This window comes from Crinia signifera, chromosome 1 (assembly GCF_055691185.1).
Source record: "Crinia signifera chromosome 1, ASM5569118v1, whole genome shotgun sequence".
Lineage (NCBI taxonomy): Eukaryota > Metazoa > Chordata > Amphibia > Anura > Myobatrachidae > Crinia > Crinia signifera.
The window spans coordinates 18800599-18816121 of record NC_139217.1 but is presented as its reverse complement, the minus strand read 5'-3'; the positions used below and the strand labels follow the sequence as shown (position 1 = coordinate 18816121).

Sequence of the window (15523 nt, the reverse complement as noted above, 5' to 3'; positions counted from 1 at the left end):
ATTGAACAGAAAAAAATAGACGATGTGTAGTCTCGTCACTACTCCCTATATCTTTTTTTGAGATCTATGGGGTAGTGAATTTTTTACCAAAGATTATGGTGATAAATGTACATCCGTACCGGGACTCACACTGAATGGTGCTTTCAACATGTGCATAAAGGTATCTTTATGTGCTCTTTAATTGTGGACAAATCCTTCACCAGGTGAAAATAAATCAGAATCTTTATACCGTCTAGGTGGAATATTCTGAATGTTAGTCGTATTGGCGTACCCCGACTTACGATTGGATAAGTCTTTACACTCCCGTAATGTTTTCTTTTGGCCCTGTGCTGCTGGTATTGTGCTGGGAGATCCTCATCCAGACATATACCCGGTATGCATAGGGTGAAAAGGAAATGATATCTCAGAGTTCTTGCCCACAATCGGGGGAATTCTTTTAAATGATTCAAGGCTGAGTGACAATCGATATTTCTTCCGTAAAAAAAATATTTATTCTCCATTTTAAAAGTCCTCCATCCCCATGATGGTAGGATATCACAAATTCCAAAGACAAGAACCACAATGGTCATACACAGGATAAAAAAATAAAAACCAAAAAAATGAATATCAAGTTCTTAAAAATATACATACATCCAATGTTGGGTAGAATAGATGTGATGGCTGCTCACTCTCCACACTGGCTGTCGACGCGTTTCGGTGTAAAACACCTTTTTCAAGACATGCTGGTGGAGGGTGAGAGGCCATTCTTTTATACCCTGAGCAGCCAATAATCTCTAGGCATTTTTATATAAGCAGCAGCTTTTTTCTTTGTTCTTAAACAAAAATACAATCACACTCATAATTGCCGGACGGTTGCCATGACAACCGAGTATACACATCCGGTGGACAGATACGCTCTCTCCAAATGCTTTGTGTAACGGAGGTTCATATTGGATTCTTTTATCCTCATGGGCGATGTCTCCCTTTTGCTATGTTAAGATTCCTTGTGATCGCTGCGGTTATTGTCGCGATCAGTGTTCCCCGTTAGGAGGACGCTACTCTGTTTTGGCCTCTCGCCTCTTCCGGTTGCTGGACCACAACTACGGAAGCCTGGCGGGGTCAAACAGGTGATCGCGTCTTCCGAATTCCGGCTCTGTTGAACCGCATAACGCGGAAGTGTCCACTGCGTGCGCTCCGTTGTCATGGCACCACGTCTCTGCAGGACATAATACACAACTGGATTACAAAGTGTACAATTTTCAAATGGTTATCAGACAGATAATGCCGTGCAACCTATGAGGCTTAGTGGTGACTAATTTATACATAGTTATAGGGGTATTCTAATGATTGTATCCCTTAAAGGGACCACTTTACATTTTAAGCCTATCTATCATAATGCAATGGTTCCAACGATATATATCCATTGTGGGGAACCTATTTGGATGGAATATGCGACAGAAATTGGGCTAAAGAAACCCCTCATTATTTAAGATGATTAGGTATAGCCCCAAGTGGTCCCATCCCTCAGAGGAACCACTTAAGCTTGAAGTCACCGTTTAGGCCTCCTGGTATCAGTGTATTGCAATTAAATATAAGGTTCATCTCCAATTTAGCCAATGGAGTAATATCATCTTTCTGTCTAATATTCCCTCTGGCAATTCTAAGGCTGCAAAAGGATACAATTTCTTGTGTAGAACATTTGTGTACATTTTTGAAATGAGAAGATAGAGAGTGTGATTCCATACCATTTTTAACATTTCTCAAATGTTCCCCCAATCTAATTTTTAGAGGCCTAGTTGTTCTGCCAATATAATGTTTTTTGCAGCTGCATTCAATTGTATATACCACATTTTTTGTGTTACAGGTGATGACATCTTTAATCACCATCTTGTGGCCATTAATGGTGTATTCAGAGATTTTGTTAGTACCATTACTTTTAATATTTTTGCATCCGATGCAGCTGCCGCATCTAAAGAAGCCCATAGATGTAATCTTGGACATTGGGGGTTTAGAAGAAAAACTGCTTTTTACCAGACTATCACGTATATTAGGTGCTTTCCGATATATGTGTTTAGGACGGTCTGGTATGATTTTTTTGAGGATAAGATCACTCTGTAAAATCTTCCAAAGCTTTCGGAATATTTTCTCTACCGCCTTATGTTCATCCGTGTATGTAGTGATGAACGAATAGGCATAATTTTCATTTTTCTGCTGTTTATCCCAATGGTACTAAAGTATTAATTTTCAGAGTGTCAATTTCCTTTTCCAGTATGGAATTCTCATAACCACATCCTCTAAATTTATTTTTCATCTCATTTGCCTGCTCAGAGAATGAAATATCATCAGAGCAGTTCCTTCTAAGTCGTTTGAACTGCCCCTTTGGGATGGAACCAAGCCAATTTTTATGGTGGCAACTGGATGATGGGATATAGGTCCCGGAGTCTGTGGGTTTACAGAAATGTTTGTATTTAAGGACATCTTCTTCCACATAAACTGTAATGTCTAGGAAATTTATGCTTTTTTCCGCTATTTCAAAGGACAATTTGATATTATAGTTGTTGCTACAGTATTTAAGTATTTGCAAAAGGAGTCAAGGGTCTCCCTGTCACCCTCCTAAACCAAAAAAATATCATCTATGTACCTCGCGTAGGACACCAGACTCGCCCCGAATGGGTTGTTTGCCCAGATAGTATTAAGCTCCCATGCCCCCATAAACAAGTTGGCATAGCTCGGGGCGAATCTGGTGCCCATCGCGGTCCCTGTACGCTGGATGTAAAAGTTGTCGTCAAACAAAAATAAATAGTTTTTTTAAATAAAGGATATGCCCTCCAGAATAAAATTTTGGAGGTCCTGTGATTTCTCAGACGTGGCTAGAAACTGTTTTGAACTCTGAATACCAATCTCATGCTGGATAATGGTGTACAAAGAACTTACGTCTGCAGTGACCAGTAGGTATTCTTTTTTCCATTTAATGGAACCAATAAGTTTTAAAAAGTCACTCGTATCCTTCAGATGTGATTTGTTTAGTGACACCAGGGGTTGGAGGTGGTAGTCTATATACATAGACAAATTGCTGGTAATGGAATCCACCCCGGAGATGATAGGTCTTCCAGGGGGGTCCACCAGGCTTTTATGTACCTTGGGCAGTATGTATATAACGGGAGTAGTAGGTTTTTCATTTAGAAGAAACTTGTATTCTCCCGGAGATATTACATTTTTTCCCAGGGCGGTTTTTAAGAGTACTTCCAATTTTTGGAGAGTATTCTGGGTGGGATCCCCCCTTAATCTCTTATAGGTTGATACATCCCCCAATTGTCTCATAACTTCAGCCTCATATTTAACCACGTTCATAATTACGATCCCCCCCCTTTATCAGCAGGTTTTACTAGGATTTTTTTGTTTTCCTTAAGATTTTTCATGGCAGTTTTTTCTTTGAGGGTCAGATTAGATTACTTTTTGTCTATCTTAATGGACTTTATATCCTCGAAGACAAGGGTGGAAAATGTCTCCAGAAAGGGGCCCTTACAGTGTTGGGGGTAAAAAATCGATTTGGGCTTGAATGAGGTGTGTACCTCTTCATTATTCCTTTCTTCCACTATGTGTTACGGATGCTGCCTGGACACTGGATGTAACTACCGGAAGCTGGAAATCAGGCGTGAGCCTGTAGCCGGGACCGCTGGTTAGAACGGCCACAGCGAAACCCTACACTGACTCTATTGAGTCCCCCGGGCAGATGGAATACCCCTGCGGTAGTGCTAGGCTTCACCTGTTGCCGCCGCGTTCGAAGGAGCCGGTTAAGCCTGCTCCGACCCCGATGCAGCCAGGAGTTATGTGGTGACAAGGGGTGAGCGATCACCAGTGGGTATCTCAAAAGGCAGATCTAACTAACGGGCCTACCTGAAAAAAACCCTGACTAACCGGCACCAGGCCAAGGACGGGACAGTGCGACCGAGTCGCAAACACCAGAACAAAGCAACAATAGGGCGCCACCAAACCAAACACACGCCAACATAAAAATAGTACTCTTAAAGTGACGGTACCCCAAAACAGACGTAAACCCACAGTTGTGGGCCTCTCCAAACCACGGAGAGCAGAACCAGGATAATAATGATTATAACTAAGGAGAAAGGGCCGCTTGCCCGTAGGACTAAAGAATAAGGAACCAGGCTCCACTGGAGCACTTACGTGACCCATGGGGTAATGATAACTGTGGATCAAGACTCGGCACTGGAGCAGAGCTGGGACAAACAGCACGCTAGAAGCAGACCAGATGGCTGGGGGCCACTGCAGAGAATAGTTCCAGGGATCCAAAAGAGAACGCAGGAACAGGGACCAGGAGCAAGCTAGAAGCTGACAGGAACTGAAGCTATCACTGGCAGAGTATTGCAGGAGAGCCTGCCCTATAAAGGGCTCAGGTGATTAATCACAGCTGAAGATCCCGGGAGCTCCCAGGCTAGTGCTTAATGAGCTAATTACCTCACAGCCTAGTGAATAATTAGCTGCCAGAATACTGAGCTGATGTGGCACATAGCTACCACTGGAGGCCACCAGTGAGTCAAATGCTGAACACAAAACCAAAAGCAGACTGAACCATAAATCCAGATTCCCAACAGTACCCCCCCCCCCCTTGAGGAGGGGTCAACAGACCCCAAAATTCCAGACATCCAAGAAAAACGATCATCTGGATTTTGGAGAAGGGATGAACAAAAACCAAACACAAGCCAAAACCACGGCTTGTCTCAGTGCCCCCCCCCTAGAGGGTGACCACAGGGCACAACCAAAAAGACAAACAAGATGATCCAGGAAAGCGGAAAAAGATTAATGCTTCTTCTTTTTCTTTTTCCTAGATTTTGATGGAATCAGCAGTTTAAGGCCCCACACATTATCAGATCTGATGGTAACTTCTATCAAATCACAGCTATGGGTTACCAAATTAGAAACAGAGTTGAAGTCTTGATCTGAGGAGATCATGAGAGTCTTTTTAACAGATTGAATCTCAGAAAGGGAAGAATGTCTTAATTGGCCATAGGCAGAACTCTTATTGGATTCCCCAGACCCAGAATTACAGGTACCAGATGTGTCCAAAAAAATTTTGTCAGGAGTCAGTGAGACAAAACCAATAGCTAAACTCCTGGATTCCGGACCAAGCGATGAGGCAGAAGAATGAACAAACAGAGACTGTGAGTCTCCAGAAGCCAGGTCCTTAAGCCCCTGGCTTATGCTGGACACCACATTTCCAGGAGCTGGTGGAACCCCATCCTTCTTTTTGGGACTGAACTTCTTAATAACTGCATCACAGAAAGAAGATAGATCTCGAATACAAGGGTCACCAGAATTGATCCGCTCGTAGGTCCATGTCTGAGGTCTACCCCTAAAGGCCGAAATGAGGAGGTATATAATATTAGTCCAAGTGACCCCTGAAGATGGTCCTGATTCAAAAAGGGAAGTATAGTGTTTAACCAGGGCAATAAAATGGGCAAGATCTCCATCAAAAACGATGGACGTAGGGACATCCACCTCTGGGACCTCAGAACTGGAATTCTCTATGGGAACAACAACCTTTGGGTCTAAGATTTCTGAAGCCTCCCGAGAAGCTGGCAAGACAGAAATGCTCACTGGGTTTTTGGCCCTCAAGACCCTTGCTGAGGCTGTGGTCTTTGGGACCTCAGACAAGGATATGGCCACCCCTTCCGGGGATACAGCTTCTATAATACCACTTGAGGCTAGATGGACTGAGCCCCCCTCAGGGACCGGACAGACAGAGTCCCCTTCCGGGACCGGACAGACAGAGTCCCCTTCCGGGACCGGACAGACAGAGTCCCCTTCCGGGGCGAAACAGACTTGCCCACCTTCCGGGGCGAAACAGACTTGCCCACCTTCCGGGGCGAAACAGACTTGCCCACCTTCCGGGGCGAAACAGACTTGCCCAACTTCCGGGGCGAAACAGACTTGCCCACCTTCCGGGGCGAAACAGACTTGCCCACCTTCTGGGGTGAAACAGACTTGCCCACCTTCTGGGGCGAAACAGACTTGCCCACCTTCTGGGGCGAAACAGACTTGCCCACCTTCTGGGGCGAAACAGACTTTTGGGCCCCCACTCGGGGCTACGGCCTTTGGGCCCCCACTCAGGGCTACGACCTTTGGGCCCCCACTCGGGGCTACGGCCTTTAAGGCCCTCCTTGGGGCTATGGCCTTTGGGCCGAACATTTTCCGCACGGTTTTTAGAAAAGACGGAAGATCCCTTAGGATGGGATCGTCAGCCTCTATGAGAGGTTTAACCCAATCCAAAGCTCTTCCTCTAAAGCGTGACAGGAGATAATGGACAGCAGAAGTAGGGGTTATCTTCATATCAGGTGTGAAGTCCATTTTTGAGAGGAATTTACGAGCAATAGAGCACAGCTGGGTAAAATCTCCGTTGAAATATGGAGCGTCAGGAGTATTATCGGACTCGTCTGACGGGCCTTGGGCATCGAACTTGCTCAGCTGACCTCGAGCTACAGAGTTGCCCAACAAGCCCCAAGCCCCACTCTCACTTGACGGACTCACGGCATCGGATTCGCCCATAGGAATTGGGTCATTATGTATTACTCCTAGACCTACAGTCTCGGAGGCAACCCCGGGAATCTCAACTTCGGGGATGATGTCACTACAGACTATTGCCTGAGACTTCCTCTTTTGAGTCGTGTCCCTCCGGACGCTATTGGGAGCAATGGCATCCATGACTTCCTGTGGGATTGTGCCCCTTAAGACCCTCTCAGAGATCACGGCATCTAAGACCCCCTCTGGGGTTATGCCGCTTGAGACCCCCTCCGAGTGAACCACCTGAGATTCCCCTACTGGGTCTAGCAAGTCCAGCATTGAAAGAACATTGATTTCCCTGACTGGGATACTAGCAACCAACGTCTTTCTTTCCAGAATCCTAGCGGGAGGATTCCCCGTCCCTTTCAGATTCCGTGACATAACCAGGGGCGCCCTAGTCTTAGGACCCCAGTTGTAAGCCGGAGTGCTAAGTGCAGGGGATGTGAGGTCAGGCACAGATGTAACCTCCTGAATCCACTTGGGTTGAGGAAAATACTTCCCAGCACCACCGCCAGGGCTGCGTAATTCGCAATTAAGCAGGAAGTGGCCTGAACCCCCACAGTAGAGACATAATTTGAAGTTTCTACGCCTTAACCGCTCCTCAGGTGAGAGCCTTAGTCGTGGAAAACTTCCATGTCCCCTCTGAACCTCCTGAACCGAAGTGTTACTGACTAACCCCTCTTTAGTCAGGGTTTCCTTAGGAGCTGATTCAGCCCCTAGAACCTCAGACAGGTCCAGGAAAATTTGAGTTAAAAGGTCTTGCAATTGCAGGAATGACTGCTGCAAACCCTTAACTCGCTCAGGTCTTAAGGCAGTAAATGCCGTATTTAAGGCAATCAAGGAGGCTTGCAAGGCCTGCATCTTTAACTCCGGGCAGAAATTAACAACCACCCAAAACAGACAGACAGACCAGCTGGGCAAGCTGAAAAACCTGAACCGGACAATTACTGGAACGTAAGGGAGAAAAAAAAATCTTAATATGGGTAAATCTATAGGTCCAGTAATCAAGCACAACATCCAAAATATCATGAAACAAAATTGTATATATGCATGTATCCCTATGACTACTGTGATCACCTGCATATATCGGTAGGGCCAGTGATAATGTTACGGATGCTGCCTGGACACTGGATGTAACTACCGGAAGCTGGAAATCAGGCGTGAGCCCGGAGCCGGGACCGCTGGTTAGAACGGCCACAGCGAAACCCTACACTGACTCTGTTGAGTCCCCCGGGCAGATGGAATACCCCTGCGGTAGTGATAGGCTTCGCCTGTAGCCGCCGCGTTCGAAGGAGCCGGTTAAGCCTGCTCCGACCCCGATGCAGCTAGGAGTTATGTGGTGACAAGGGGTGAGCGATCGCCAGGGGGTATCTCAAAAGGCAGATCTAACTAACGGGCCTACCTGAAAAAAACCCTGACTAACCGGCACCAGGCCAAGGACGGGACAGCGCGACCGAGTCGCAAACACCAGAACAAAGCAACAATAGGGCGCCACCAAACCAAACACACGCCAACATAAAAATAGTACTCTTAAAGTGACGGTACCCCAAAACAGACGTAAACCCACAGTTGTGGGCCTCTCCGAACCACGGAGAGCAGAACCAGGATAATAATAATTATAACTAAGGAGAAAGGGCCGCTTGCCCGTAGGACTAAAGAATAAGGAACCAGGCTCCACTGGAGCACTTACGTGACCCACGGGGTAATGATAACTGTGGATCAAGACTCGGCACTGGAGCAGAGCTGGGACAAACAGCACGCTGGAAGCAGACCAGATGGCTGGGGGCCACTGCAGAGAATAGTTCCAGGGATCCAAAAGAGAACGCAGGAACAGGGACCAGGAGCAAGCTAGAAGCTGACAGGAACTGAAGCTATCACTGGCAGAGTATTGCAGGAAAGCCTGCCCTATAAAGGGCTCAGGTGATTAATCACAGCTGAAGATCCCGGGAGCTCCCAGGCTAGTGCTTAATGAGCTAATTACCTCACAGCCTAGTGAATAATTAGCTGCCAGAATACTGAGCTGATGTGGCACATAGCTACCACTGGAGGCCACCAGTGAGTCAAATGCTGAACACAAAACCAAAAGCAGACTGAATCATAAATCCAGATTCCCAACACTATGTGGTCTTGTTTTTCAAATAATTTTTTTAAAGTTAGCTTTCTTGTAAATCTCTGTAGATCTATATAGAGCTCAAAATTGTTTATATGGTTCGTGGGAGCATATTTGAGGCCTTTCTTTAAAAGATTCTCTTCCTCATGGGATAGAGCATGAGAGCTTAAATTAAAAAATTTCGTAGTCATTTTTATAGGGCTTACCCTCCTTGACTTATTGTCTCCCTTTCGGGTTTTTCTTTTTTCCCTTTTATTTTTTCTGTTTTTTTTTTACCTCTTAGGAGTAGTCCTCATTTTATCTTTTCTTCCTGCCCTTTTTCCCCTATACCTAGGGGGCTGGTCTAGATGTTGGGAGAGGAAGTGTAACTCATCTCTAAAAAAGAAGACTGACAGATGTCATAGTCCTCGGTCATAGAGATCTCTTCTAGGAGGGGACTATATCTGTTTTTATATTCTATCGGGACCTCATGTTGTTCTCTTGTGGATCTTCTATGGATTTTTGAGGGAATTCTCCATTCCGGAGTCCTCCTATGTTCACTCTGATGGTATTGTGTTGTGTCTCTTGGAGTGAACTTCTTCCAATGTGGTATACGGTAGGGTTCCCTACGTTCATATGGATCAGGTCTGCGATAGGGGGATGAGTTTCTATTTATACGGAACGACTCTCTCTGATATTGTGATGAGTCTTCATTCCGTCTATAAGGTCTCTCAGTGGATTTATTAGGTCCATATCTATGTGAGCTTTGTATGTTTTTTTTCCCTTTGATTCCCATATTTTTTTCCTTGATCAGCCTGCTTTAGTTCTTTTTGTATGGGTTTTATCTCATCTGAAACCTTATTAGAGTCCTCCTTATCCCTTTTAATTTTTTTTACTTTTCTTTGTATGAGAGCTCTTTCTGTTTTTCTTACATTTGTGGTTATCGTATGTTCCAAAACCCTAAATTCTTCACTTTTAGCATAGGGGGAAGCTAATGACTTGTATAATTTAATCTCTTCTTCTATTTTTTTCTAACTCCCTCCCTTTCGTTTATTATCAGCTCCATTAAGGAGAGGGAGCACTTATTTATGATGGTTTCCAACTGTTTTTTAAACTCTTCCCTTGCAGTGGAGAAGGTTGAGGTTTTATTAATTTTTAACCCCTTTGGGATCAATTTTTGTGAGAGGTATTTCTCCAATGTAATAACTTCCCATAGGGTTTTGCTCTCTTTTAGCATTAAGCTTTCCAACTTTGACATAATTCCTTCCAGATCCTCATCTATTAGTTCGGTCTCATCGGAATTATCCTCAAATAGTTTTTCAAAGTTGGAGAGCCGTTGTTCCCTGAATTGGAACATTTCTTAGATAGATTTTCTAAGCACCTGCTGCCTATGAAAGGTCCTCCTATGGAGGTGAAAAAGACACCACTTAGCCTCATAGGTTGCACGGCATTATCTGTCTGATAACCATTTAAAAATTGTACACTTTGTAATCCAGTTGTGTATTATGTCCTGCAGAGACGTGGTGCCATGACAACGGAGCGCACGCAGTGGACACTTCCGCGTTATGCAGTTCAACAGAGCCGGAAGTCGGAAGACGCGATCACCTGTTTGACCCCGCCAGGCTTCCGTAGTTGCGGTTCAGCAACCGGAAGAATCCCATATGAACCTCCGTTACACAAAGCATTTGGAGAGAGCGTATATGTCCACCGGATGTGTATACTCGGTTGTCATGGCAACCGTCCGGTAATTATGAGTGTGATTGAATTTTTATGTTTAAGAACAAAGAAAAAAGCTGCTGCTTATATAAAAATGTACTATGGAATACAGATTGAAGTTGATGTTATACTTGAATATAAGTTTTTAACCTTTGTTAAATATTTGGGAATGTCGATTGCATCACTTCCTGCCTAGAGATTATTGGCTGCTCAGGGTATAAAAGTATGGCCTCTCACCCTCCACCAGCATGTCTTGAAAAAGGTGTTTTACACCGAATCGCGTCGACAGCCAGTGTGGAGAGTGAGCAGCCATCACATCTATTCTACCCAACATTGGATGTATGTATATTTTTAAGAACTTGTTATTCATTTTTTTTGGTTTTTATTTTTTTATCCTGTGTATGACCATTGTGGGTCTTGTCTTTGGAATTTGTGATATCCTACCATCATGGGGATGGAGGACTTTTAAAATGGAGAATAAATAATTTTTTTTACGGAAGAAATATCGATTGTCACTCAGCCTTGAATCATTTAAAATAATTCCCCCGATTGTGGGCAAGAACTCTGAGATATTATTTCCTTTTCACCCTATGCATACCGGGTATATGTCTGGATGATGATCTCCCAGCACAATACCAGCAGCACAGGGCCGAAAGAAAATGTTACGGGAGTGTAAAGACTTATCCAATCGTAAGTCGGGGTACGCCAATACGACTATCATTCAGAATATTCCACCTAGACGGTATAAAGATTCTGATTTATTTTCACTTGGTGAAGGATTTGTCCACAATTAAAGAGCACATAAAGATACCTTTATGCACATGTTGAAAGCACCATTCAGTGTGAGTCCCGGTATGGATGTACATTTATCACCATAATCTTTGGTAAAAAATTTGCTACCCCATAGATCTCAAAAAAAAGGTATAGGGAGTAATGACGAGATTACACATTGTCTATTTTTTACACATCGAATGGAGAGAATTTTGATCACTGTAAACACTTGAAAGGAAAGGCAAAGAACCTGCTACGGGTTTATACTGTACCCTACCGTGAGTAGGGTACGCCTACCATTTTTTCACAACACTTGTGTATATATATTCGATACACCAAACAGGAAAAGAAACCTCTATGTGTGTACCTCCCCCTTGTTTTAAGTGAGTGAGGTGCGCCTATGAGACTCTTTTCCCACCATAAAGAATTCACAGTATGAAGCCAACAGAGTCACACATTGTTATTTAATTTTTATTTTTTATGGTACACACATCATTTGGAGCCAAGAGGGAAGTCATAGAGAAATAATCAACGGAACAAGTACCCGCTACGTGCACATACAGTGCCATTCACACTGTGAGTTGGGTACGCCCGTCTATGATCTCCTACTTCACTCCAGATAGTAGAATTAATTCATATTGGTCTACATCTAATTGGTGGTTTCTCTTTTGATTTATTCCCTGAGAAACATCGGAAAAATTACCAGAGAGACTGAATGAAGTATTGACGGCCAGAAAAACATCTGGACGGTTTGCGCCTCAAGAAGTTTGGAAAGTCCACCCTTGTAGTTCTCTGAAACTGTCTGCTGTATGGGGCCGGCCATTTTGTGGTGGTCCTCAGCAGAAGAACGGAGCTGCCGGGACCAGCGTGATAGGTAAGGCTGTGGGGGATTGGGGGGGGGGGGGTTTGCATGGGCGGAGGGGGGTGCTTGGCGGGGCGGCGGCGGGGGGGGGGGGGGCGCCCAAAACTTACCTATGCCACTGGGTATTACAAGGACCTGCAGTTCTGGTCCCCCATGCAGTGGCATATTCCCTGCAATATCTGCTATGGCTGATGGCTTTCCAGGATTTATAATATTACTAAGTTTATTTCTACAAAACCTTTAATCTTTTCAATGGTTTACTTAAGGAATGAAACATAGAGTATATTTGATAATGAAAAAGACTCACAAACACATTCCACATAAGATAATGACATTAACATTATATTAATATGCTGGGTTGTATTGATTAATATAGAAACACATGACTTAAACAAATATGTTTTTATTTCCATTTTACAGACAGTGTATTTTGCCATAGGTGTCCCGATGAAGAGTTGCAGACAATAGGTTTTAGGAAGGAACCAGCGCAGAGTCCAAAATGAAACTTGCTTGTGAGCAGGAGGGATCGAAGTTGGGAACTTGTGCTTTAGTGGGTTAAATATACCACACTTACTTTAAAGTTCTCACTCGCGTTCACATAGCAGTTTCTTTGAACTCCAATAAGACCATACACTTCTTGGTATAAGTAGGTAAATCAGAACTTACATTTGAATACTGTCACGCGTTCACGTAACAGTATCTTTGAGGATCCAATCCACAGGACTCCAAGGTAAAGGCACACGAAAATTTATTCACAACAATGGATCCATATACAGATAAAAACAGCAGACAAACGCAGGTAACTTTGCGGCACTTCAAGTCGGCTCAGCTGTTAGAAACCCTCGGCGCTGCAGACGCTTGAGGGGGAAGCCTTCTCTCCGGACACGCTCCGATACCTGTCCAATACACTTCTGACGGCGGGTGACGTCAGACCTAACACGTCAACGCGTTTCGGATATTTCCTTTGTCAAGACGTGCTGCTCATTTCACCGGACCGCTATTTAAAGCTCAATCCCATATCACATGATGCTTTTCCTCCAATCCACAGATAAACCTGCAGAATACCTATACCCGGCTCTAATATTGCACATATTTTAAGAAATATTTGTCACATAATAATGACATATAAAAAATATGGTATATTACAATCCGATAATAGAAAAGTACAAAAATACAAAAATACAAAATTATATAAAAGTACAAAAATATATAAAATTTAAAAACCATAAAAACATCTTTGTCTCCATAATAAAATCCATTATATTTATAGAGCCGGGGGAAATAGAAGTAGTGGACATACAAACACAATAGAAACAGGGATTAGTACATCAATAATAAAAACAATTAACCCTGTAAAAAATGTAATTAAATGAACCATTTGTATTCAAAGTCCACATTTAATCCTCTTGGGACTAAGGTTTTCAGTTCAAAGATGGTCTTCTGGTCCCCCATGCAGTGGCATATTCCCTGCAATATCTGCTATGGCTGATGGCTTTCCAGGATTTATAATATTACTAAGTTTATTTCTACAAAACCTTTAATCTTTTCAATGGTTTACTTAAGGAATGAAACATAGAGTATTTTTGATAATGAAAAAGACTCACAAACACATTCCACATAAGATAATGACATTAACATTATATTAATATGCTGGGTTGTATTGATTAATATAGAAACACATGACTTAAACAAATATGTTTTTATTTCCATTTTACAGACAGTGTATTTTGCCATAGGTGTCCCGATGAAGAGTGGCCGGATAAGAGAAAAGTCAGATGTGTTCCCAAATTGTACGACTTTCTGTCCTATGAAAAGGATAATTTGGTTTTAATTTTTGCAGTCACAGCTTTATTCTTCTCTGCTATAACATTTTTTATTATAGGGAACTTTGCTTATTACTGGGACACCCCAATTGTGAAAGCCAATAATCGGGCTGTGAGCATCATTCTCCTGGTCTCCATCTTGCTGAGCTTCCTCTGTGTGTTCTTTTTCCTTGGCCGGCCAGTGGACATAACCTGCAGACTGAGACAGACATCATTTGGGATCTCCTTCTCCACAGCTGTTGCTTCTGTACTGGCCAAAACTGTCAATGTCTGTTTAGCTTTCAAAGCCACCAAACCTGGCAGTCCCTGGAGGAAGTGGGTCACACACAAATTATCTCATTATGTGGTCATTGTGTGCTCCTCCATCCAAGTCCTGCTCTGTAGTATCTGGCTGTCTGTGTCTCCTCCCTACCAGGAAAATGACCATCACACCTACCAGGGAATGATCATCATTCAGTGTAATGAAGGGTCAGTAATCGGGTTTTACTCTGTGTTGGGTGACATTGGGATCCTGGCAGCTGTGAGCTTTGTTCTTGCTTTCATGGTGAGGACATTACCGGACAGCTTTAATGAGGCCAAGTACATCACCTTCAGCATGCTGCTGTTCTGCAGTGTGTGGATTTCAATGATCCCGGCCTATTTGAGCACCAAAGGGAAATACATGGTGGCTGTAGAGATATTCTCCATACTGATCTCATGTGCTGGGGTTCTGGGCTGTATATTTCTCCCAAAACTCTATATTCTGCTTGTAAAGCCTGAACTGAACTCCAGAAAACTCATTATAGAAAAAAAATGTATAGAAAACTCCTTCTAATTGTACTTATACTAATCCTATATTGTCATATTTACTCTTTAAAACTGTATAATTCATCTTATAGTTTAATGGGGTTGTGTATATTGTTTAGAGTTATTATATTAAATAATGCAATCATACTCAAATCTGACACTTTAGTCATGGAGAGCTTACTATATGAGAAAGGGATAGACTGATCTGTTTAGTTTTGGACCATACAGAGAGTCTGATGAGGATAGCAGAGGAAAAAAAAATCCAGTGTGTACAAGCTGCTCAGGGGAAATCCTGGTGGTGGGATTGTGACGTTGTATACACTTGGTAGTGGAGGCAGCAGTAATGGGAAGATAAGACTGGTCAGGCATCTGTGTGCAGGCTTAAAGAAGAAATGCAGAGTTTGCCAATGCAGGACATTGCAGATGGAGGAGGCATAAACATTTCAGTCAGAGATAAAGATGAGCTAAGCAGCAACATTAGCAGTAGTTCAATTATCCAATTGAGAAATTAAGTGTGTGTGTGAGTGAGTGTGTGTGATTGCTGTATCCAAAATGTCTGATCCTGCAGATATTTCTAGTGTGGAAACAACAAGACATACTGGGCGAGATTTATTGTGTTGACCGTTTTTCCGAAAATGCGATTTTTGCTCAAATCGCCCTGTATCGCCGTTTTTTAAAATCGCATTTTTTCCCAGAAATCGCATATTTAATGAGGTGTGTATTCCGGCATGAAAAGTGCGAGAAAGTGCGATGTAGGGCGATTTTCGGGATGAAAAGTGAGATTTTTTAGTCATGAAAAGGTGTGATTTTTTTAAAATGTGCGATTTTGTGATAAAAAAAAAAATTAAAAAAATATTGGCGTGAGGTCCCCCCTCCTGTACATAACCAGCCCCGGGCTCATTGAGCCGGACCTGGTTC

The 15523-nt window shown here is 43.2% G+C and overlaps 1 protein-coding gene across 1 annotated transcript in view; it reads left to right on the top strand.

Annotated features, from left to right (window-relative positions):
- Positions 1 to 14837, top strand: part of LOC146014438 (vomeronasal type-2 receptor 26-like) — a 43546-nt gene extending 28709 nt beyond the window's left edge. Inside the window, exon 4 of the mRNA XM_083151625.1 lies at positions 13879 to 14837. Coding sequence (XP_083007751.1) covers positions 13879 to 14633 — 755 coding nt within the window. The 3' untranslated portion in view covers positions 14634 to 14837. The remainder of the gene's footprint in view (positions 1 to 13878) is intronic.
- The last annotated feature ends 686 nt before the right edge of the window (positions 14838 to 15523 follow it).